Source organism: Canis lupus, chromosome 18 (assembly GCF_011100685.1).
Source record: "Canis lupus familiaris isolate Mischka breed German Shepherd chromosome 18, alternate assembly UU_Cfam_GSD_1.0, whole genome shotgun sequence".
In the NCBI taxonomy this organism is placed as follows: domain Eukaryota; kingdom Metazoa; phylum Chordata; class Mammalia; order Carnivora; family Canidae; genus Canis; species Canis lupus.
The window spans coordinates 6564808-6590114 of NC_049239.1; the positions used below are offsets into that span (position 1 = coordinate 6564808).

Here is a 25307-nt window from a genome sequence, read left to right on the forward strand (position 1 = left end):
TAAAGAGGTAATTTAGATTAGATGTGGTCATGAGGTAGGAGCCGTCATGAATGGGATTAGTGTCCTTGTACGAGCCTCTCCCACCCCCTGCTCTCTGCCCAGGTCTCAGCAAGTCTGCAACCTGGAAGAGAGCCCTCACCAGAACCTGACCAAGCAGCCTGATCTCAGACTTGTACCCTCCAGAACTGTAAGAAATAAATTTCTATTCTTTTATAAGGCATCTGGTTTGTGGTACTTTATATGCTGTATCATAGTAGCCCAACTAAGACACCAACAAAAGAGAGAAAAATACTGAAGTTGAAGTTCTTTAAAAAAAAAAAAAATTATGTTGTACACCTGAAAATTAATATATTATTTTATGTCAGTCATAACTCAATTAAAAAATACTTTAAGATGGAAAAAAAAAAAAAAGGCCTCTCTGCCCCTTGGTGCTCATGGAACAAAAACAAAAAAAAATTTTCATTCTCTACCCCAGCCCCTCATCCAAGTTATATTTCCCTCAACTTTCCCATCTCTAAATGCCACCACCACCGACTCAGTTGCTCAGGTCCTTAAACTTGGGAGTTATCTTTGCCTTTTTTTCTCCGTCCAATATTTGATACTCAATTCATCAACATTCATAAGCCTTCAATCTACTGCTGTCCATCTTCACTGCTGCCCCCCAATCCAACTCACAATCTCATCACTTGGACTGTTCCAGTGGCCTTTGTAACTGGTTTCCCTGCTTTACTTTTTGTCCTGTTCTATTCCTCATAGAGCAGCAAGAATTATCGTTAGAATAAACATAACCAGGTATTATTATCTGCCCCTCCCCATCCACCTCCCAATTTACAACTCTCTGGAGGCTACCTATTATACTCAGAATAAAAACCAAACCACTTGTGGTCTACAAGGGCCTTTGTAATCTGGCCCCTGCCAATCTCCTTTAGTTCATCGCCTACCCCTCTCCCTCTCATCATACTGGCTGCCTTCCTACTCTTTTAGCAGGTCATGGTCATTTGCACTTTAGGGCCTTTGTATATATGACTTACTCCAAAAAGTGTCAGGATCCAAGGACGTATTGTGGACAGACCCTGCTCTTACAGAGATTTTAAAGAAGGAAGAGATTAAACAACTCAACACATGAATAAATATCAAGAGATAGTGAGCTTTACCAGGATACGTGGAGTAGGGTAAAGGTCATAGAGGGAGATTATGGGAGGAGGTGCCTTGCCTTTCAAAGGGTGGTGAGGGAAGGCCTCTCTGAGGAGGCAGCTTTGAACAAAGACCAGAATAAAATGAGAAGATGAGACACATAGTTATCTGGGGGCAAATGGGACAGAAGGCATTCTTTCAAAGTCTTCAAGGGGGGCAGATACCTGCAGGGCTTAGAAATAGTGGACATGATCATAAAACATGCAACAATATAAGTCTTCTAATTAAATATGAAAGTCTTTACCAAAGACTTCTTTACCAAACTTTGAGGCCTTCCAATGTTGGCTCCAGTCTACTTTTTCTGGTCACCTCTCCCACTGTGTATCTTTAGACTTTGGACTTTCCAAAGTACTGGAAAGTTTGTAAAACTCTGTATGTTTTCTATCTTTAAGTCTTTGCAAATCTTGTGTCCCTTGAGCTCCTCCCTACTGCCCACCTGGACACCTTCAAAGCTTTCAAGACTTGGACATCTTCATAAGATGCCCTTCCTTATCCTATTGGTTATTTTTTACATTTAATAAAATCCACCCATTTGTACATTTCTGTGAGTTTTGATCAACACACAGTCATATTACTACCACAAATCAAGATACAAAACAGTCCCATCACCCTTCTCCAAAATTATCTATGCTCCTTTGTAGCTAATCCCTACTCCCACTCCAGGCAATCACTATTTGCTTACTGTCTCAATAGTTTTGCCTTTTCCAGAAAGTCATAGAAATGAAGTCATATGATATGTAGTCTTTTGAGTCTAGCTTGACTTTAGCACAACAAATTTTTTTAATCTATGTTGTTACATGTATCAATACTTTTTTTTATTCATAAACCACTGAGCCACCCAGGCCACCACTTACTTTCTTTTTATTACTGAGTAGTAGGAGTCCATTATATGCATATACTGGTTTGTTTATCCATTTGGCAAATGAAGAACATTTCTGGTGCTGCTATAGTCAGTCATGGACTAGTTTTTGTGTAAACACAGTTCTTACTTAACTACAGTTTCCAGTCTGCAGCATGTCTTTTCATTTTCTTAAGAATGTCCTTTGAGGGGCAGCCCGGGAGGCTCAGCAGTTTAGCGCCACCTTCAGCCTGGGGCCTGATCCTGGAGACCCAGGAGAGAGTCCCCATATCAGGCTCCCTGCATGGAGCCTGCTTCTCCCTCTGCCTCTGTCTCTACCCCCCCCCCCCCCCGTGTGTCTCTCATGAATAAATAAATAAATAAATAAAATCTCTAAAAAAAAAAAAAAGAATGTCTTTTGAATGAATATCTTAATTTTGATGAAGTACAACTTATCAAAAAAAGTTAATGTATCATTCTTCTGGCTAACACAAGGGCACAAAGATTTTTTTCCTTATACTTTAAGTTTTATAGTCTAAGATGTATAGTTTTAGTTACTTTATGTTCTGATTTAATTTTTATACATGATGTAAGGTAGGAATCAAGAGTTCTTATAAAAAATTTTTTTAGGTAGAGAGGCAGCCTTTCAATTTCCACAGGCTGTATCAACTGCCTACAATGAGACAGACGTATGCCAGGCTTGTATGTAAATACTATTTAGACTTACACCAGCTCATGTGCCGTCTGCTCTGGAAGCAATGAACGGGTTTCTTCCCCCTCTTTGAATATGATATTCAATTGTTCCAACAAAAATTTATTGAGAAAAACTATCCTTTTTCCACTGAAATGCCTTTGTACCTTTTTGGTAGATATTGTCTCAATTGTTACAGTTTTATAGCAAGTTTAAAATCAGTAACTGTCAACTTTCCAACTTTTTTCTTTTCCAAAACTCTAGTTCTCCTGCCTTGATAGAAAAATTTTAGAATCACCTTTTCAATTTCTACCAAAGAGAAAAAATCTGCCAGGATTCTGAATGGGATTACATTGAATCTATAGATTCGTTTGGGAAAAAACATCCTGGAAGTGAATCCATATTCATGAACATGGTATATATCCCATTTAGGTCTTCCTTGATTTCTTTCATTCTATCACTTTCAGTGTATGAATCTTGAACATATTTTGTTAAATTTATATCTAAGTACCTTATGATTTCAGTGCTATTGTAAATAGTAATTTTTTTTAGTTTCTACTTCTAATTATTTGTTGCAAATAGATAATTGATTTTTGCATATTGATCTGGACCTCATAAACTTGCTGAACTCATTACTTCTAGCAGTTGGCTTTTGTTTTTGAGATTCTCTCATATTTTCTACATAGACCATAAGTCAGACCTAAATAGAGATGGTTTCACTTCTTCTCAATCTGCAGTTCATTCACCTTTCTTGCCTTATTGCACTGGGTAGGTCTTCCACTATCATTTTGACTTGGATTAGTGACAGCAGACATTCTTGCCTACTTTCTTTTTTTTTTCTTAAAGATTTTATTTATTTATAGAGATGTAGAGAGAGAGAGAGAGAGAGAGGCAGAGACACAGGCAGAGGGAGAAGCAGGCTCCACGCAGAGAGCCTGACATGAGACTCAATCCAGGGTCTCCAGGATCACACCCTTGGCTGCAGGCGGTGCTAAACCGCTGCGCCACCAAGGCTGCCCTCTTGCCTACTTTCTAATCTTAGGGAGAAGACATTGGGTCTTTAACATGAAAAATGGTGTTAACTGTAGGTTTTTTTCTAGATACCCTTTATCAAGATGTGAATATTTATATTTTGCTGAGATTCTTTTAACCATAAGTGTCTAATTTTATCAAATGCCTTTTCTGATTCTATTGATATAATCATAGAATTTTTTCTTCTAAAAATCTATCAATTTGGTGATAACTTATTCCTAGGATAAACCTCACTTGGTCATAATATATTATCCTTTTTATTTATTGATGATTCCATTTGCTAAAATCTCATTAAGAACGTTTGCATTTATGCTCATGAGAGTTACTGGTCCATAATTTTCTTATAATGTGTAATGATTTCTAGGATGACTGATTTTATAAAAGCATTGCTTTTTATAATGCCTGTATAAAATATATCACTGTTAATTCCACTAAAGAACTGTCTTTTTTTTTTTATGGTACTAACTCCAATAGATGGAACACATGCCTTAAAATAGGTGTCCTTTATCCAAAAAAATTAAGATCACTGCTAAGTTCCTTGGCTTATGGCTAGATAAGAAGCTACTAGCACATTTAAGTAAATGACATTCTTCATGAAAAACTATGAGATCATCCATTTAAAACTCTCAGAATAATTCATAGAAAGTATATTAAATTACACATTGAATGGATGAGCTACTAACTATAGACATTTACATGTGAAGCAGCTCTTTTAAGAAATAAGACCCATAAATATGTCTTTCTTGGTATAATATACATAATTGGATAAAATGTGGAAGATCAATGTTGTTACACTATGTTCTCTTAAAATCTTTAAAAATCATACAATCATTAATCCATTTGTGCTTACAATATTCATATGTACAAACTTAAATTTTAAAACAATGTCTGTACATAATAAAAGGGTTACATATATGTTTATATATGTTAATATATGTGTTAACATATATAACTGCACTATTGTTTAAAACACTTTCCTAAAGTCAAACCCTCCTCTTCAGGTGCAATAACTTTTCATGCCTAACTGCTGACATGTGGAAGTCCCTCTGGATATTAGTGAAGTACAGAAGGCAGTGATAAAAAAAACCCACCTAAAGCCATTATTCCAGGTTTTTGAACAGCTTCACCTGCACCTTCCCCACCTTCACCATCAAGCTCATCATCCATAAAATGATCCATTTCTTTGCATTAAACTTGTTTCCCATCATTGTTAACTCTATGTTATACGGAGCCAGCTGCTGACCTCTTTCTTGCCTAACAGGAAATCATCCAACTTGCTGTACATAAACTAGTAACATGGCTTCCATTACCATGATAAACTGACAAAAGGAAGAAAAGAAATATACAGTGCTAAAGAGAACTAGCCAGTCTCCCGTGACATCCTCTTCATTTAGCACTGGCCCTCACCACACATTCATTTGAACATTCGCATCCATGGGTCAATTTTCCTTAACCACCAAGTTTGGAGCTCGTAAGGATTACTCCTCGGGAGCATGTGCCAAATTTAAAGACTGTGAAGGAGTAGGCCGAGCTGGGCTGGCATCTGATGTGGCCTGAGCTAAAACCACGGCTTGCTATTGCACATAATAGCACGTGATACTAAGGAGCATAGATGTTTGCCACCATAGCATTCCGCAATGGGCTAAAAGCAGAACAGACTGGGAATCTAGGTTGCAATAGCTCGCCCAAGACACTAGGTGTCTTCATTTCTTTGAGTTACAGGTGGTAACTGGGATCCATTTGTGCTTATAGAAACATAACACTGTCTGAATCCTTCCAAGGAAGTACTGGCAGCTCTAAACAAGGTTTATTTATTTTACACACTCCCACAAAAAGCACATACTATATTATTCCATTTATATAAAAGTCTGGACAGTGCAAAATAATCTATAATAAAAAAGGTGGATTTCTTTCTTTAAGATTTTATTTATTCATGAGAGACACAGAGAGAGAGAGAGGCAGAGACACAGGTAGAGGGAGGAGCAGGCTCCACATGAGGAGCCCGATGCGGGACTCTATCCCGGGACCCCGGGATCATGCCCTGAGCTGAAGGCAGATGCTCAATCCCTGAGCCACCCAGGCGTCCCAACAGAAGGCAGATTTGAGGTCTCTTGCCTAGTTGACAGGAGGTGAGAGAGATGAAAGGAAAGAGTACAAAGGAAAATGAAGAAGCTTCTGCAGGTGACGGATAACCTCATTATTTTGGTTGTTAGGCTGGATTCACAGGTGCATACATACATCAAAACTTATCAAACTGCATTTTGAATATATGCAGTGTATTATATATCAAGTATACCTTAATAAAGGTTGTTTTTTTTAAAGGAGTACCTGATATCTTAAGACATGCTTCTTAAAGTTTCCCACTGAAGTTTTATTCTTTACAATAAAAGAATTAAAACTCTCATGGGTCTGGGACTATAAGCCACAGCAGCCAACTACAAAAACTACATTTAAATCTCACAGTATATCTTTAAAATTTGTACACATTACTTCCTAGTCCATAAATGTCTGTGTTTGTTTTAATATAAACATATCGTTTGATGTTAATTACCAGTTAAACTGTATAACATTTTCCCCCACAAATTTTCAGGTTAAATAGATACCATAAGAAGATATACTCTGTTTTCTTTGTTGGTATCACTTGCAACTAAGAGGAGTATACAAAATTTTTAGCAGCACAATTGAAAAGTCTGGATGCTTTTATGGTCTTTCTGTACTGTTTCTGTCCCTGCACTCTTCTTTTTACCCGCTTATAATTACTACAAAACTGAGAAAAAATATATATACATATTTGCCCATATTAGATGCTACTTTCCTCTTTTAAGGAAGTAACACCTAAGAATTCCAACTATTTGTCATTTAATCGATTTGAAAAAAAAAAAAAATACACTAGACTCTTCATTTACCCAGGAAGGGAGCACTTTTGGTTCTGAACAACTGAATCTTCTAGATATTCAAGAAGATCTTTTTTGTTGTTGTGGTTTACTTTTCACTGGATTAGACAATGCCTATGGGTTACAATTATGAACTTCAATTTTTATTATATAGTCCCATGGCTGTTGAGAAAGGTGGAGATAATCTGCATGGCAGTGGCCCCAACCAAGTCTCCCAGGCCTGTAGGCTCATGTTTGCTACAGCCTCTTGAGTGTTTGCAAAACTTGTAAGCAGAACATTTGACAAATGAATCTGATTATTTGAGCTTGCATTTTCATGATCAACTATTTGTAATTTTATGATGCTTTTTAGGTAAGTGTTTTTTGTTGTTGTTACTGTTTTTAAAAGACTATTAATTTAGAAAGCAAGTGAGCAAGAGAGTAGGCAGTGGCCTTTAGCTCCCAGAAGACTCCTTCAGTTCCCTGACAAATGTCCCTCTCCAAAGGCAGTTCACATCATAGCCACCTGCTTCTTCAATCCAGCAGAATTTCTCTCAGTAGAAAGGTTTTAAGTTAAAAACAGATGTAATTTATATAAAAGGCATAGTAGGGATATATAAACATGCAAGTTGCCTATCCTTTTTTAAATTAAGACACTTGATACACTGACTTTATTATGAATATTCATTTTGGAAAATATGCTCAATATAGGCCACTTATTAGACTTTCTCCAGCTGAAAATAAGTGTTTGAAAGGTGAAAATTAAGTGAAAGCAGTTATATTAGTGATATTTATCATGATTTTTCAATTAAATACTCTGTAAGACCTTCATCTAAAACCCAAGGTGATTTCCTAAAATACTTATTTATTTACATTCTGGGGCTCTGGGTTCATGACCTGAGCTGAAGGCAAGATGCTCAACACACTAAGCCACCCAGGTGCCCCTAAAACCCAAGATAAGTTTAAGATGTAGGCAGCTCAGTCACCCTTTTTTGTTAGGTGAGCTGGTGATAGAGAGGAACCTTATGGCACTGCCTTGGGTGATGGAAATCCATAATCACGTGAGCAACTTGGGCAGTGTTCTGAAGGAAACTGAGCTTGTTTAAGCCGGCCTGGTACCCACACTGCTCTCTTGCATGCTGCACAGTTCTATTCAAGCCTAGAGCCAGCCTGCTCAGCACTGTGTCATAGGGCCCCACATGGAAGAGGATGAACGAGGATGGGAAGGAGACCGGAGACATAGTGTCATCAGGTGGCTTGGCTGTGGGCTAGATCCCATCAGTGTGGGCTTCAGAAGCCTCTCTCCAGCATCTCCTTCAACTGCCCATCCCTGGGCCTGGGGAGGTTCCTCGTAGCAGTCTGAGCACCTGGGTTAACCTGTTTATTCACATGCTCTCTTCCTCCTCAGCTGCCTGGACCTCCTCTACCCATGTGCCTGCTATCAAGTTCCGTTTCTTCTAAAAGAGCTTAAATTGACTCAAGTAATAAGCCTTTACCATCTAAACTGTTGAACTCCTAGCCATAAGGGTATTCGTAAGGTTCTCTTATATCCTTTTAATATTTATGGAATCTGTAGCAGTGTTCTCTCTTTCATTTCTGATGAAAGAGATTTGTTTGGTAACCGAGGGTTTTTCTTTTTCCAGAGCTAGGTTAGAGGTTTATCAATTCTAATGACTTCAAAAAACAGTTTTTGCTTTTCCTGATTTTCCCAAATGTTTTTTTGTTTCCTATTACACTGATTTCTGTTCTTCTCCTTTATTATTTCAGATTTTCTGCTTATTTTGGATTTAATATGCTTTCTTCTTTTCACTTGGATAGTAGGAGTTTAGGTCCTGATTTGAAACTCTTTTTTTCAAAAATAAGTATTTAGTACTATAAATTTCCCTGTGATGACAATCCTGCATCCCATAAGTTGTGAAGTGTTACACTTTCATTTTCATTCAGTCTAATCTTCCTTTTGATTAGTTCTTTGGTCAATGGATTATTTGTAAATGTGTTACTTGTATTACAAATGTTGAGGAGTTTTCCAGGTATTTTTCCTTTATGGGTCTCTCACTCAGTTCCACTACAGTCAGAAAACATTCTTTAAATGAAAAAACAAAAAAGAAAAAGAAAAAAAAAAAAAACCCTTTAAATTATTTGAATAAAATAAATAAAATGATTTGAATCATCAAAAAATTTTTGAAACATGCTTTATGATCCTATTCTAATAAATGTTTTAGGCACACTTGAATGTCTGTTTTACTGATTTTGGGTGGACCATTCCCCAAGTCTTTAAGGTGAATTTGGCTGATAATGTTCAAGTCTTCTATATCCTTACCAATTTTCAACTTATTCTACCAATTACTGAGAAGTACCGAATATAACTGTCGATTTGGATATTTTTCTTTTCAGTTCTATCAATTTTTGACTCATATTTTAAAGTTCCATTATTAGGTACACAAATGTTTAAATTGGTTGTCTTCTTGATTAATTGATCCCTCCATCACTCTGAAAGGACAATTTTATTCCTGGTAATATTCTTTGCCCTGAAATTTATTTTACCTGATTCTAACAATCCACTCCTCGTTTCTGCTGATTAGGGTAAGCATAGTACATTTTTCCCAACCTTTTATGTTTACCCTTTGTGTGTTTTTATATCTAAAGTGAGCTTCTTGTAAGCAGGATGTAGTCAGGTGTTAATCTAACATGTTTTGCTTTTCAGTGAGGCATTTACATAATTTACATTAAAATTATTGGTATGGTTGGGTTTCAATCCAACATCTTGTTTGTCTTTGTCTTCTATTTGTCCAATCTGTTCTCTCCCTTTTTTTCTGCTTTCTTTTAGGTTAATAGGGTACTTCTTATGATTCCATTTTACCTCATTTGTTGGCTAAAGCTGTAATTTCTCTTTAGGAGTTATTTTAAGGCTTTTATGTTATACATATTTTATCTATCACAGCTACTTTAAAGTAATACACTATTTCATCACATGTAAGACTTTATATTACTGTTGTTAACACCATTTACTTCAATTTTTAAAATATTTATTCATTTACTTATTTAGAGAGTATAGGCATGAGCTGGGGAAAGGGCAGAAGGAGAGGGAGCATCTCAAAGAGACTCCATGCGGAACCACAAGGGACTGGATCCCAGGACCCCAAGATCATGACCTGAGCTGAAATCAAGAGTCGGACACTCAACTGACTGAGCCACCCAGGTGACCCACTTCCATTTTTTTTTTTTTTTTTTTTTTTTAAACTTTTATTTATTTATGATAGGCACACAGTGAGAGAGAGAGAGAGAGAGAGGCAGAGACACAGGCAGAGGGAGAAGCAGGCTCCATGCACCGGGAGCCCGACGTGGGATTCGATCCCGGGTCTCCAGGACCGCGCCCTGGGCCAAAGGCAGGCGCCAAACCGCTGCGCCACCCAGGGATCCCCCACTTCCATTTTTTAAAAATCCCACACAGTACCAGTGAAGAATAAGTCATTAAAAAAAAAGAAACCATTCCAGGATGCCCAGGTGGCACAGCCAAGTGAAGGCTCCGACTCCTGATTTTGGCTCAGGTCATGATCTCAGGGTCCTGAGATCCAGCCCTATGTCAGGGTCTGCACTCAGAGTGGAATCTGCTTAAGACTCTCTCCCTCTCTCCCTCTGTCCCTCCCCGTCATGCTCCCTCCCTCTCTCTAAAATAAATAAATAAATCTTAAAAAAAACAACAACAACATTGTAAGCGTTCTAAGCATAGAATTTTAATACAGGAAATTTAGAGGCTTATATAACCATTGCAACCACTGGGGAGCTAAAGCCAGAGAAGCCATCACTGACCATCTCCCTGATGTACTGGAGCAAGTGATTCTCAGAGCTTGCCTGGAAGCCAAGATGTCTGGAAAGTGTCTGTAGTCTACTTCAGCCTGCAGTTCAGGAGAAACTGAGTCAGAGAAGCTTGACTGGCTGCTATTGCTAAACCACACACCAATCTGGGCTCACTTCACCCCTGACTAACACATTTGACTACAGTTGGGCCCTGTGGAAAATAGTCTTTCTTCTGCCTTCCAAGTTTCCTGAGAGTGCCTGTAACTAGCCAACTTCACATATAGAGGGGAACTTTGGGAAATGTCGTTTGGAAATACTACTTTTCAGAAAACAAGCAGGAACTTAAGCTTCCCATGAGCTTCCAAAGAGCCATGGGGTTAAGAAACCTCCATCATCTGGAATAAAGCCAAATTGCTTTCTTCATTTCAAAATTTAATGATACACACAAACTTGTATATATGACCTGGCTTGCACAGTGTCAGAGTGAATGATCAAGCACTTTAGAGTTTGATTTAGACAACACTGCCTTGCAAACCTGTCACAGAGGGCCCAAATACTCATATCTTAACAGCTGAGTTCCTCTTTAAAAAAGGACTTTATTTTTTGAGGAAAATAACTCAACCATTATACCTGAGCCTCTTCATATTACATGACGCCTGTTTAAGGCGTGTTCTGGAAGGAAACTGCAAATCAAAGACATAAGGACTTCTGGTTTCCCATTTGACATGTAAGGAGCTGGAAAGTTGCCATGCTATTCTAACAACAATGAAAAAGCTAAACAGACTGAAAAATCAACACTTCTTTGAGGATCCTTAAAATATAGGTCAAACCACTATCCCCAAGATGGGAAAAACAGGCAAATGCAGAGAATAACAACTGACTAAGAGCACAGACCCATGAGTGGAAACCACCACAGGAACCAGTGCCACGGTAAGGAGGGCATCAACTGTAATGATGAATTGCTGGAGGCTGAGTACAGACAATTCTGAGAGTTAAAAAGTCCAGGATGACCCAGTCATAGGGGGACCACCTCAGTTTTGTGGAATTTTAATCAAGTTCACGCAATATATATTGGAAACATTTCCCCTTGTGCATCCAGGAAGAGGAGAGAAAGAGAACCATTTTTGAAACATGCCAGAGCACTCTGTTCTTAACAGGGCCTGTCCTCAGGGAAAAGCACCCAGAGCCTAACTTGCTGGATTACTGTCGGAGCCTGACTGACTTCAGGGAAGGGAAATACCCACCTCTAGCCCACTCAAGCTATCTTCTCCCACCTAAAAAACAAAAACAACAAAAAAAAAAACAAAACAAAAAAACAAAACTGAGCAATATCTGTAGAGTTCACAGTTCAGAGGCACAGACTCACTAACAGATCTATTCATCAGACTGTAGCATGCTCCCCCCCCAACCCTCCCTCACCACATCACTAAAGGCCTGCTTTATAGCAGTTCTTCTTACACAGTCCCTCCTGTGTGGATATCAAGAAAAATTTGAGAAGACATACCAAAAGGCAAATAAAGAAAGAAAAGGAAGAGAAGACTAGAAGAAAGAAAGAACGAACCACAGTCTGAAGAGAAAGAGCAAGCATCAGAACCAGGCATGGTAGAGGTGTTGGAATCACCAGGATGATAATTTAAAACAAGTACGATGAGTATGCTAAGGACTGTACCAGATAAAGCAGACAGTATGCAGCAACAGATGGGCAGGAGACACAGAAGTCCTAAGAAAGAACCAAAAAAAAAAAAAAAAAAAAAAAAAAAAAAAAAAAAAAGCTAGAAATCAGAGACGTTTAACAGAAATGAAGAAGGGCTTTCCCGGGCTTCTGAGTAGACTGGACTGAGCTGAGGAAAGCATCCCCAAGTTCAGGAATATCTCAATAGTAACCTTCAAAACTGAAAAGCAAAGAGAACAGAGACTGAAGAAATCACAACAGACTGTGGAAGGGCTGTCAGGCAGCTGCAGGAGGCGAGACACCAGCAGGACAAGAAGCCAGAAGAGATAACACTTTGCCTACAGAGAAGCAAACAAACTCCACGCTGCTTCCCCTCAGAAACCATGCAAGCACAGAGAGGAGAGTGAACTATTTAAGGTGTTGAGAGGCAAACTTACAAACCTCGATTTCTGTTCCCTGTTGAGTGATCCTTCAAAAGTGAAGAGGAAATAGAGTTCTTGGGCAAAAAAAAAGAAAAAAAAATCAAGGGGATTTGTTGCCATTACACTGTCTTGTAAGAAGTGTTGAAAGAAGTTCTTTAGAGACAAAGAAAATAATAAAGGCAGACATCCAGGTCTACATAAAGAAAGGAAGAGCACCAACAAGGATTAAGTGAAGGTAAAATTATAACCTTTTCTTATTAATTCATCTAACTGATAACAATTTGTTCAAAATAGTAACAGCAACAATATTTAATTATGCATGTTTATACATATGTATCTTATGAATTTATATGCTTATGTATGCTTACATAAAAGTGAAATAAATGACCCAAAGCACGAGAAGAAATAGGAGTATTTTGTTAAAATACTCACACCTTGTGAAGTGGTATAGTTGTTATTTGAAAGTGGACTTTGATTAGCTGTAAATATATATTACAAACTCTAGGGCAACCACAACAAAAGGTTAAAAAGAAGTATAACCAATATGCTAAGAGAGGAGAGTAAATGGAATCATAAAATGCTCAAATTAAAACCAGGAAAAGGGGATCCCTGGGTGGCTCAGAGGTTTGGTGCTTGCCTTTGGCCCAGGGCGTGATCCTGGAGCCCCGGGATCGAGTTCCGCATCGGGGTCCTGGCATGGAGCCTGCTTCTCCTTCCGCCTGTGTCTCTGCCCCCCCCTCTCTCTCTTTCTATGTCTATCATGAATAAATAAATAAAATATTAAAAAAAAAAAACAGGAAAAGAGTGGAAGACAAAAATGGGAGCAAAGAACAAGGGCAACGAATAGAAAATAGCAAGAAATATGAATCTAACTGTATCACTTTGAACGTTTATGGTCAAAATGCATCAATTAAAAAGACAGAGAACATCTCAGTGGATCAAAAACAACACCCAATGATATACAGTTTACAAAAAATCCACTAAAATATAAAGACACATACAGATTAAAAGTAAATTGCTGGAGACAAATATACCAAGTTAATATTAATCTAAAGTACAAAAGTGACTACAGTAATTTCAAGAAGGGCATTACATAATATTGGGATCCAATAATATTAACTCTTCACATATATGTGCCTAATGAGAGCATCAAACTACGTGAGGCAAGACCCAGTAGATGTGCAAGGAGAAAAAGATGAATCCAGTATCATAGTTGGAAATTTCAACACCCCTCTGTCAAAAGTAGACAGATCCAGCAGGCTAAGAGCAGTAAGAACACAGCTGAACTCGACAACATGAGTCCACTGGGTAACACTGGCATGAGTCCACTGGGTAACACTGGCATCTATGGACTATTTTCACAACAGTAGAATACACATTCTTCTCAAGCTCACATGGAACATTCAGCAAGACAGACCACGTTCTAGACCACGAAACACACTTCAAAAATTTAAAAGAACAAAAGTGATGCAATGTCTGTTCTGAGACCAAAATGGAATTACACTAGAAATCAACAATAGAAAGATAACTGGAAAATCCACAGATCCTAGTGGCTAAAACTCTGGGGGTCAGAATCAGCAGAAGGCTGAAGAAAGGGCAAGAAAGAGGAGCAGAAAGGGGAACGGTACACACGGGTTATGAAAAGGCTGAAGAATACAGAGAAAGGAGCCAAGAAGGGGAGGGCCATAAGTTTCTAGAAGCCAGGATGTCTAAAACTCCATATTTAGTTATTTGCTTTGCTCTGCTATCTCAAACCTTTGGAAAAATACTACGGAAGTACAGGAACAGGAGCACTTTTAAGACAGCAGTAAAAGGACACACACACATAAGGGACGGCAAAGTGACTCAAAAACTAATTCAGGGTCAAATCATTGTTACCAGGTGAGCTTGCTCCCCCTTTTGGACTCAAAGAAGCTGGTGTCTGGAACTCCAGATCTGATCACAGAATTCGGAGGAAGTTAGGATTAAGAGAACACATTCTGTCAACTTAGAAAAAAACTGTTTTGAGATGAAAAGGGTAAAAGAAAACATAAGGGGGTGGCTCAGTCAGTTAAGCATCTAACCCTTGATTTAGGCTCAGGTCGATCTCAGGGTCATGGGGTCGAGCCCCATGTCAGGCTCTGTGCTGAGTGTGGAGTCTGCTTAAGATTCTCTCTCTCTCTCCCCTTCTCTCTCTACACGGCCCCCTCTCTCCCTCTGTAAAAATAAAATAAAATCATTTTGGAGGAATCTCATGAGGGCAAGTACTGGACCACCACTCTGGGAGGGGGAAAGGAGATTCCAAATAATCAGTAAACATCCACTGTTTACAGGATCAAGAAGTTTGACAACACTCTGGTGAGTGTGGAAAAACAGGTATAGTCATACATCGCAAGAGGGAGAGAAAAATGGGCAACTCTTGTGGTGAGCAACTCAGAAATACTTCTGCAAATACTCTGTGCTTCAGGAAATCCATTTCTAAGAATATATCCTATAGAGATACACAATAAGATGACTTGGGTTTATTGCTACCTTACTCATAATAGCAAAAAATTGAAAATAACATATACACTGTTACTAGCGGGTTGATTATCTGTTATGGTAGGCCCTTAAAATAGAATATTATACCACCATCGAAAAGAAGAAGTTCTTTATGTATTTAAAGGTATTGATCTGGGCAGCCTGGGTGGCTCAGTGCCACCTTCAGCCCAGGGTGTGATCCTGGGGTCCCGGGTTCTAGTCTCATGTCGGGCTCCCTGCATGGAGCCTGCTTCTCCCTCTGCCTGTGTCTTTGCCTCTCTCTCTCTCTCTCTCTCTCTCTCTCTCTCTCTCTCATGAATAAATAAAATCTTAAAAAAAAAAAAGGGGGGGGGATTGATCTCCAAGACAGATTGTTGGGTAAGAAAAACAAGATACAAATCAGTGTAAGTTGTGCATTAGTTTGCACAAAAAATGGAGGGGACAGCTGGTGAGAAAAAAAATGTTGTATATGTTTAGAATCTCTGAAAGGATAGCCTACAAACCAGTAACACTGTTTGCCTAGGAGCAAGAGACACAGAGCAGCTGGGAGGGAAGGGGACTTTTTAGGGTAATTTTTTTTTCTAAATTCTTTAAAGTTTTGAATCATGTGGATATATAATATATATAACAACAATGATATATATATCATTGTTATCCAAAATAAAAACACTTAAAATAGATACAAACGTCCAAAGGATGCTCCAAGCAGATTAGAACTCTACAGCTGGTGGACTCTTTGGTGCACTCCCATTTCCCTTCCAGGAGGTCCCTCTACGGTGCCCAGAATCTTCTGCTCCCCATCTTGGGGACCTTCTGCCCCTCGCTGCCTGGTCAACTGGCCCCCATCATCTAACTCCTCACACCTCCAGGCTACAAGTGCTGCTTTCACTCACACTTTCTGGCCTCGCTATCACCTGGTTCCACTACCATGACACTGTCCATCACAGACCACCTTTTCGTCGCTAAATCCAAGGGCTTTTTCTCAGCTGCACTCTCCTGGCCCTCAGCCATATTTAAAACTTGTCAGACCTTCCCTCCTTTCTTGGCTTCTCCCACCTCTTACTGAATTTTTCTTTTCACACTTCACTGCTTTCCTTCTTTATCCTGCCCTCTGGATGTAGTTCCCAGTGGTCAATCCTTGTCCCTCTGTTTTTTTCTCTTCCCTGTATTTGGGGTGGGGGATCCCTTCATTCATTCATTCATTCATTCATTTATTTATTTATTTATTTATGATAGTCACACACACACAGACAGAGAGAGAGAGAGAGAGAGAGAGAGGCAGAGACACAGGCAGAGGGAGAAGTAGGCTCCATGCACTGGGAGCCCGACGTGGGATTCAATCCCGGGTCTCCAGGATCGCGCCCTGGGCCAAAGGCAGGCGCTAAACCGCTGTACCACCCAGGGGGGATCCCTTCATTCCTAAGGTTTCTATGACCACCTGTATGCTGAGAACTCTAACACCTTGAGCTGTGAGCTACCCTTTCCTCCAAGCTCCAGTCCTAAGAAGAAATGCCAACTAGGCATTTCCAATTTTCGCCATCTCATTCTGACATTATGCTTTGTACTAGGTGCCAACCATCCACCCCGCCTGACAGGCTGTGCTCTGACCTCTGGGCAAAGGCCACTGGCTCCACAAATTCTATCAGTGACTCAGCTTGAAATCCTGGGAGTCATTCCAGTGTTCAACAAACTTCCTCTGAGATGGAAGGGCTAGCTGAGGCTGACGGTCCTTCACCCTTCTACTCCAGCCAGCTGCTGAGTCACAGCAAGTTTTCCCTGAAATTTTCTGTCGTATGATTTCCTTCCACTACATTTTCACTAGCCCATCCACTGGGTTGCATTACAAGATTCTGGATTGCATTATAAGATTACTCAACAGTTTCTGAACCATCTGATTGCCTCACTAAATAATAACTGCCATTTGGTGAGGACAAAGTATGGAGGAGGCATCACTATAGCCATACTAATATAAATAAGACAGACAGCTATATTTGATGTCAGAGAATGGAAGGTAACAAAAAACAAGATAAAGGGCAACGGGAATTACCGAGAGATATCACTTCTGAAGAGAAAGCTCAAGAAACTTTTCATGTAACTGAAATGACATATGAACGCATGGATAAGATTAGCTGGATATCCAAAAGAAGAAAGGCATTCAGAGAGTCAAGAGATACTAGGGCTTGCAGGACCATTCTGCCCCAATACCCCGTGACTTGAGCAAGTTACTTAACCCTCATTTTCCTCATCTACAAAACAGAGGCAACAATAGTATCTTGTTCATAGGTGTGTTGTTAGCATTAAATAAATGCACATCATGGGATACGGTGCAGCAGATTAACTCTGTTTATGTCTTGAAAACGTAGAGCTGAGTGGAAAAAATAAGAGAACAAGATATAAACTGTAACATGATATAATTACTGAAATTAAAAGTATACTACACAGTGGTTGCCAGGGGTTCAGGGTGAGGGAGGCTGTGACAACAAAGGAGCAACAACAGAAAGGAATATTTTGGAGTGAGGGTGTAAATCCCGACTGTGGTAATGGTTATACAAATCAATGCATGTGTTTTAATTCACAGAACTTGTGCACCAAAAAAAAAAAAAAAATATATATATATATATATATATATATATTAATTATTTTACCAAATGTAAAGGGTATTTGTAAAATAAAACAATAACATATATTTTCATAAGTACATGAAAACAAAAAGGTAATCATTTAATCCATTAGAATAACTGTCTTTGGAAGGGTGAGAATGAGGATGAAGATCAAAACGAATGAGAAAATAAATACAAGAGAGGAGCCCGGCACACACCAACAGAGACCACATGTCACAAACAGGGGCTGAGGAGTACCTTCTCTGCTTGAGGCCTCCTCCTCTGCCCCCCAAGAGGGAGAGACAATGACCTAGAGGAGGGTAAGGAAAGGAGAGTAAGTACAGGAAGTGAGGAAGTGATGAGGAAGTAAAGTCAAGCAAGAAAAAGACAGACTTGGAAGATATTATGGTCCCGCTTCTCAGCCAATTCCATGAGTATGGGAGTATGTTATTTTTTTTTTACCATTAAAGCCATAAAGCCAAATCTAGAGTCTGGGACAGTGTACTGTTCCATTTATGCTTTAGTGACTAAATCAAGAAAACAGAATTTCAGCATGGAGTGTGGGAAAGGAGTGGGGAGGATGTCAGGCTCCCAGGCCATGTATACAGACGGCAATAGCGCTAATCCTGAGCAACCTATTGGGGCAGGTGAAAAGCAGCAGGTCCAGCGTGGGTTATGATGAGCAGGGGTGCTAGATGGAACCTCTTGGTAGAGAGCAGTGCGGCAGGCTTCCGGATGTGCAGACCTGGGGCCGGAGCAGGATCTGGTTGGACAAATCCATCTGAGACATTCCTAAGCAAACGACTGATGAAGACTGTGGGCTCAGGTGAGCAGCCCGAGACAACGGGTAGGGCGAGAGGTATCCCGGGAAACACAAAGTTTCGAGAAGTAGGCGGAAGAGAAGCTTAAGAAAGAGGCTGAGAAGAAGTGAGCAGAGAGATAGGCAGAAACCCTGGGATGTCATAGCAACACTGCGAGAACCTGGCCAATAGTGTCAAATGCTTCAAAAGGGAGGTTTCCACCAAATTTGGCAACGTGGATGTTCCTGGTGCCTTTCAATGGCGAGGTTTTGGTGGAACAGTGAGAGCTGAGTCAGACTCCAGTGAGGCTGACATAAAAAGGGAAGTGAGAACGTGGTCACAGATGCTGAACAATGGGTGTTTGAGGCAGAAGAGAAGGGAAGATAGTTAAAGGAAAACCCAGGGTCTCATGTTTTCAACGGTCGAGAGGAAAAAGTCATCAAAGAAGGAAGCGTCGAAAGACCATGAGAATCTGAGTGAGTCACAGGGGCCTTCACATTAAGGGGCCAGAGGCACCAGCAAGTGCTCAAAAGTAGGTCAGCCCTGAAATGGGGAAGGCTAAGGGATTGGGCAGCAGGGAGACCTACTTGCAACTTTTGTCATTTTAGGGCTTTTGAGTTTTATCCTACGTATATGTACTGACATGATTACAAAAATATATTTTTTTAAATTATTATTTAAGATGAATTTCAGTAAGAAAGAGGCCTGGCTGCAGTAGGTTGAGAATGACTTGGAGAGAGGAAGAAAAATGGGAGAAATGACCTGTGGACATCTCTTTCAAGAAGCCTCCCTTTGAAAGACACAAGAAAAAATAGGACTACGGTAGTTTGACAAAATATCATGTGTTATTCTGTCCTAGAGAAAGTAAGAACTAAAGCATTTTGTGCCTGGGTGGCTCAGCTGGTTGAGCATCCGACACTTGGTTTCGGCTCAGATCCTGATCTCAGGGTCCTGGGATCAAGCCCTGCATTGGGGGCTCTGTGCTCAGTGGGGAGTCTGCTTCAAGATTCTCCCTCTCCCTCTGCCTCACCCCTCTCACTCATGCTCTCTCTTTCTCTAAAATAAATAAATAAATCCTTAAAAAAATAAAATAAAGCATTTGGAAATATTCATGGGAAAGTCATGAGAAATGCGGTTAACAATGCAGCTGGTAAAGGAAATCATTAGGGAGGCAGCGTGAGGTCTGAGGACACAACAGACTTTGTAACTCAGAGTATGCACAGGAATTTCTAGGGACAACGGATGGGATAGGTCCACTCCCCTTTCTTCTTCCTATCTCCAGCCCAGGTGTGTGTGTGGGGGTGCTGCTTCAGGGTGGGCCTGATTAGTCTAAGCCAATTGGAAAAATCTTGGCCCCTCTTACCCAGGGGTGGGCATGTGACATAATTTTTGCCAATAAGACCTAAGGAGGCATCTGGTGAGGCTTTAAAAAAAAAAAAAAAGAGGTTCCTACTTTCCAGAGAGAGCTGCAGGAAGCCTAGCTCCTTCTTCTACTCAGAGTGAATGAGGAAGCATGTAACCCCAAGTGCTGCTGGCAGCCATCCTATAACCACAAGGGGAACTATCTCTAGGAGAAAGCCAACATTTGAATGAAGAGCAGAGAGACAAAATGATCCTGGATCCTCAAGACTGCCGAGCTACTGGATCAACCAGCCCTGAAGTCTGACTCCATTTGGACTTCTAAGATTAAAAAAACACATTAAGTTGGGTTTTCCTATACTGACGGCCTAGAGCTCTCTCACTGATAAACATCCCTTTCACAGTAAGGCGAATGGGAAGGCAGGACTTGAGACAGATGATGTCTGACGGTTCTAAGTTTTCTCTGTTAGGTAAAAAGTGGTCCAGATACTAAGAGTGAGGAGGGAGCAGGCAGGAAGAAGACTGGACCTGGCCGTCCAGGGCAGAGGGAAAGAGGACTCAGCCGTGCTGAGCACCACATGAGGGTCTGGAGACAACCACTAGCTGCAAACAGCATGAAGCTGTGCCACTCACCCGACACCATTGTCCTGGGTTTGGCATTGTGGATCAACAGGACAAGGAGATGAGCAGCTGGGGACATCAGCCCAAGAGTGGTTGAAGAGATGGACACCAAGGGTTGGCTGGACTTGGAAAGGAGGAAAGGCAGGCAGGCGCTGCTCGTCAGGAAAGAACAAAAGCGCAAAGTGACTAGAAATCTCAGCAGATCAAGGAACAAGGAGAGTAGATCTGAGAGCCTAGGAGACAATGCAGAGAAATGGCCCGGAAGCAGAGGTTAAGTGTCCCCAGGGTAACACAAAGCAGGGCTGAGGCCCAGCACCCCCACTGCCTGCTGCCGCTCCCGCCCAAGCCCTGCAGTGTTGTTTCAGGATTAACTGTAATAGATAAACTCTAATCTAACTGAAGCTGGGCAGACACAGGGTCTAATTCTTCTCATATCACCCAGAGCCATGTGCTTATCAGGCTGGAGGGGAAATGTTTTCAAGTTTGTGCTGATGCGTTTGAAAAAAGTTCCGTAGGGACAGAAGACACTGTGTGAAGGAGACATGAGGAACACTGCAAGAAACGCATGCCTTAAACCAGTCCTTGTAAAGAACTCACCTCTGCATTCATCTTGATCTCTTCCTTCAGTGGCTGTGAAGACAAAAGCAGAGGTCAGAACTCCAGACTCCACGCAGACACTCCCCTTGGCCACCCCACTTTATCCCACACTATTTTTTTTTTAAGATTTTATTTATTTATTTTAGAGAAAAAAAGAGTGTCTGAGTTGGGAAAGGGGCAGAGAGAAGAGACAGAAAATCTCAAGCTTACTGCTGGGTACGGAGCTCGATCCCACAACCCTGAGATCATAACTTGAGCCAAAGCCAAGAATCAGATGCTTAACCAAGTGAGCCCCTCAGGCACCCCTCTCCCAAATGACTTATTATCCCACTTCCCTAACTTCCCCCAAATGCCTCCACCACCTCATTTACCCCTCCAGTAATGGTACCCAGGCCAATGTCTGACTTTGAGGCTGGTGGTCACCGACCGGGATGTCAAAGAAGAACATTTCCAAACTTGAGAGACCATCTCCTATACTGGAAAGGTGACTGTAAATGCAATGCCTATCTGTACTTAAAAGAATGATGTTCGTCCCAAAGTTGATGCTTGGAGAGGACAGCTTTGGATATGCCTTTCTTTTTTTACATGAGGCTCGAATTTATGACCCCGAGATCAAGAGTCGGCTGCTTACCTGACTGAGCCACCCAGGTGCCCCTTTTATGGAGACAAGCAAGGTACTAGGAAACACATACTTCTTTTTTTCTCCTAGCTGACTTTCCAGAGGACTTAAATTTATTATGTTAGAAGAACAGCTTAGCAGGCTGTTCTGAAATGACAGCATTAAGGCGGAGGAAGGACCAAGCAGGTGAGCCGGAGTCAGAAGAAATGAGGAAAGAAAAAGGGAAAGGAAGGAGACACGGGAGAGAGAAGGAAAATAAGAAACTAGCAGAGAGTAACAGTGGCTCCAAACTTTAATGTATTCCAAGGAATGTGTATTCTGGGTTCTACCCACAGAGATTCCGAATCAGGAATTCTAGAGGGGAGAGGAGGCTGAGAATCTGCATTTCAACAGTCGTCCAAGAGACACGTACACATGGTCAGACAGCCACACTTGGAGAAACACTAGAACTGAGAGTAGAACAGAGAGGCCCATAAAAATTAACTGTCTCCTTCATTTTCCAGAGCTGTTAGAATCGCCACTTTAATTCAGCTAAGGCTTGGGCAGGCAATGGCAGGGTGACCGGGTGACTAGAAGTGAGAGGAAGCACTAAAGCCTCTCCAGCCCTTCCACCGAGTGGGATGTCCAGGAAGCCAATGCAGATGATGCTCCGAGCTGGAGGAGAGGAAGGAGGAGGGCCCTCCAAGTCCTCCGGGAAGGGAAGGCTAGGGTGGCCTCTGTCCTTGGACCCATCCCTGCATTTGATCCTATTCTTCTTCACTATTTAGCAATGGTCGGGCGTAGGGATGAAAACCATGAATAAGAACGATGAAATAATAACACTCATCGTTAGAAACAACAAACACAAGAAAATGACTCTTGACAATCCTCTGAACACCTGGGATGGTCCCCTGGGACTGTGTGTCGAAAATAACCCATTTTCAGTAATTCCCCTCTATCCTCTCTTCTCATTCCTCCGGTCTGCTTTGAGATTGCGTCTCATGACCCAACCTATCCAGCACACATGCCGTCCTTCCTTTAATAATCCAGAGCCTTGGGATCCCTGGGTGGCGCAGCGGTTTGGCGCCAGCCTTTGGCCCAGGGCGCGATCCCGGAGACCCGGGATCGAATCCCACGTCGGGCTCCCGGTGCATGGAGCCTGCTTCTTCCTCTGCCTGTGTCTCTGCCTCTCTCTCTCTCTCTGTGACTATCATAAATAAATAAAAAAAAATAATAATCCAGAGCCTTTTCATCTTTCTTGAGAAACATGCAAGAGGGTACTTGTAGAAGACAAACCCTGCTTGCAAAAACCCTGTCGCAAAGTGGGTAAGTTTTCTTCTCAGATCTCAGGGAGTCAGGAAGGGCGTGATGGCTTCTTCCGCATCAACTATCTCGGGAGGATAAGCAAGATGCTGATAGCAAAGCTGGGGGAAGGCAGGAACTAAGGCGGCAAGGACGGGTGCTCAGCAGCAGCCTGGACCACAGGGGCTCCCCAGAGAACACTCCCTGGTTGCTCCCCCCTGCTCAGGTGCCCTGCCCAAACTCATGGATTTCCTTTAAGCCCCCTTAGAGCTTACATGTGGGGGGCAAAGTCAGATAACAAAACGCACAAAGGTGAGGACGATAATAACAGGTGTGAGCGCCCTTGTCTCAACTACTTTATATTAACACGAATTCCTAAAGCCCCGGCAAGAGCTACGGCTAATGCTGGCTTAGGGATGAGGGCCCCGAGGTCAGTGTGGGTAAAAGCCTTTGGCCTCACGGTCTGGGCGCTGCCCCGGAATTCTCGGACTTTGTGGTTCCAGAGCCGAGCCCCAGAGGCCTCCAGACCTCTGCAGACTGTGCCGCCCTCACCCAGGCCGCTAGGACACACGGCAGAACTGGGTCGGCCCCGCTTCCGTCCTGGGCTAGGCGAGGGGCTCGGCTCAGGCTCCGCGGGCTGAACGACGGGCCTTCGTCTCTCAGGCCTGTCCAGCTCTAGAATGCTCTCTGGTTTCCACAGAAGGAAATTCCGGTGACTCTTGAAACAGGTGGAACAGTGCTCGGCCTCAGTCATGACCACAGAACGCAACTCAGGATTTCAGAGCCGCCGTCCATCCGTCCATCCTCCATCCACCTGCCGGAGACCACAGTGCTTGCCGCGCTGCCTGCCGGGGCGAAGGTGGAGAAGAATACCTCCTCTGCCATTAGGGGGCCGCGGGGGGCATTAGGCCACGGGGGCAGCCTGCACCGTGCGTCACGCTTCCACACGCACACGGCCTCTGACCCGGCGGTTCCACGGCTTCCAATGTATCTCCAGGGCCCAAATCGCACTCGAGAGAAACCATTCAATTGCCCTGTGTTCTTTGTCCTCCCAGGAACACGGCTACTACTTGCCTTCCCTTTCAAGGGACGTCCAGGAAAGCTTCCCGATTAAAAAATGTCTACAAGACAACATGGTTTATGAACTTTACTGCTTTCCCACAGGATCTGGGAAAGCAAAAGAAAACACAGAACAAGGACTAGGAGAAATCCCATTGCATCAGGCATCAGCAGTCCACAACCAAGGATGAACTGCACTCTTGTGTATGATCGAGAGTTATCAACTGGGGTATCCTGGCTGGATCCTCCAACTGGGGTACCCTCCAGGGCTCCCTCCCCTCCAGCGCTCAGCAACCCTTATAATAACCTGGCAGCGGCAGGAGGCCCACCCCGGCCAGATGGGATCTGACTCTGCCTCCCTACACTCTCCCCACTCAGCATGCATCCTCTTCCTTCCCACTGTCCTGCAAGACTAACTGAAGCTGGAAAAGAACCCAGGGGGAATTTTATTCTATATTTGAACATACTCTTAGAGATCTAAGACCTGATCCTATAACAAGATTTCAGTTTGTTTGCTTATTTATTTCAAGGGTTTAATATTTAAATAGACATCAAAAGCCTTTGATAGTGCTTCCAGTACTATTTAGAAATACTTATAGAGGGGCAGCCCGGTGGCCCAGCGGTTTAACGCCGCCTTAGGCCCAGGGAGTGATCCTGGAGACCCGGGATCGAGTCCCACGTCGGGCTCCCTGCATGGAGCCTGCTTCTCCCTCTACCTGCGTCTCTGCCTCTCTCTCTCTGTCTCTTATAAATAAATAAATACAATCTTAAGAAAACATAGAAACACTTATAGAAACATTTTTATTTCCTTTTCGGTTTTTAACTTTTTTATTTTGTCACATTTTAATCCAGTTGTTTTTTTGCTATATGGCCTGAGATAAGACTCAACCTGTACCTTTCCCTCAAATAGCTGAGTTGCTCCCAAATCATTAATTGAATATTTCATCATTTCCCCCAGTGACTCATACATAAGTTCTTATGAATATGCTTATTCTTTTTTTCACTTTTTCTGCTGTGTCACTGACCTTTATTCCCAGGCCTTTATTGTTCACATGATGTGAACATAACAACATGTTATGTTGTTAACAACATGTTCTGTTACCTGACAGTTCAAGTTCTCTCATTAACTTGTGCAGTATCCCTACCTATTCTTGTTTGCTCAGACTTCCCAATTACTTTTAGAACATTCTTGTAAAAAGAAAAAAAATTCCACTGGGACTGTGTCCAGTGCATCAAACTTATAGATTAAATTAATGCACATTAATAGGTTTTCCCATCCAGAAATATATGATAGGTCTGCCTAAGAGCAAGCAGTTGGGGAAAAAAAAAAAGTACAAAACAGAAGAATCTTG

At 41.7% G+C, this 25307-nt stretch overlaps 1 protein-coding gene and 1 long non-coding RNA gene across 9 annotated transcripts in view; one reads left to right on the plus strand and one right to left on the minus strand.

Annotated features, from left to right (window-relative positions):
* Positions 1-217, plus strand: part of LOC111090864 — a 42891-nt gene extending 42674 nt beyond the window's left edge. For both annotated transcript variants that reach the window (XR_005373051.1, XR_005373050.1), the window contains exon 3: positions 103-217. This is a non-coding gene — a long non-coding RNA (uncharacterized LOC111090864). The remainder of the gene's footprint in view (positions 1-102) is intronic.
* BLVRA (biliverdin reductase A) overlaps positions 1-25307 on the minus strand; it is a 78441-nt gene that overhangs the window by 24478 nt on the left and 28656 nt on the right. For 4 of the 7 annotated variants that reach the window (XM_038562631.1, XM_038562633.1, XM_038562634.1 and 1 more), the window contains one exon: positions 20997-21029. In XM_038562631.1, coding sequence (XP_038418559.1) covers positions 20997-21029 — 33 coding nt within the window. Of the gene's footprint in view, positions 1-10438; positions 10460-17877; positions 17930-20996; positions 21030-21627; positions 21857-25307 lie in introns of those variants that run through there. The other 3 variants (XM_038562630.1, XM_038562629.1, XM_038562635.1) reach the window with 3 other exon arrangements.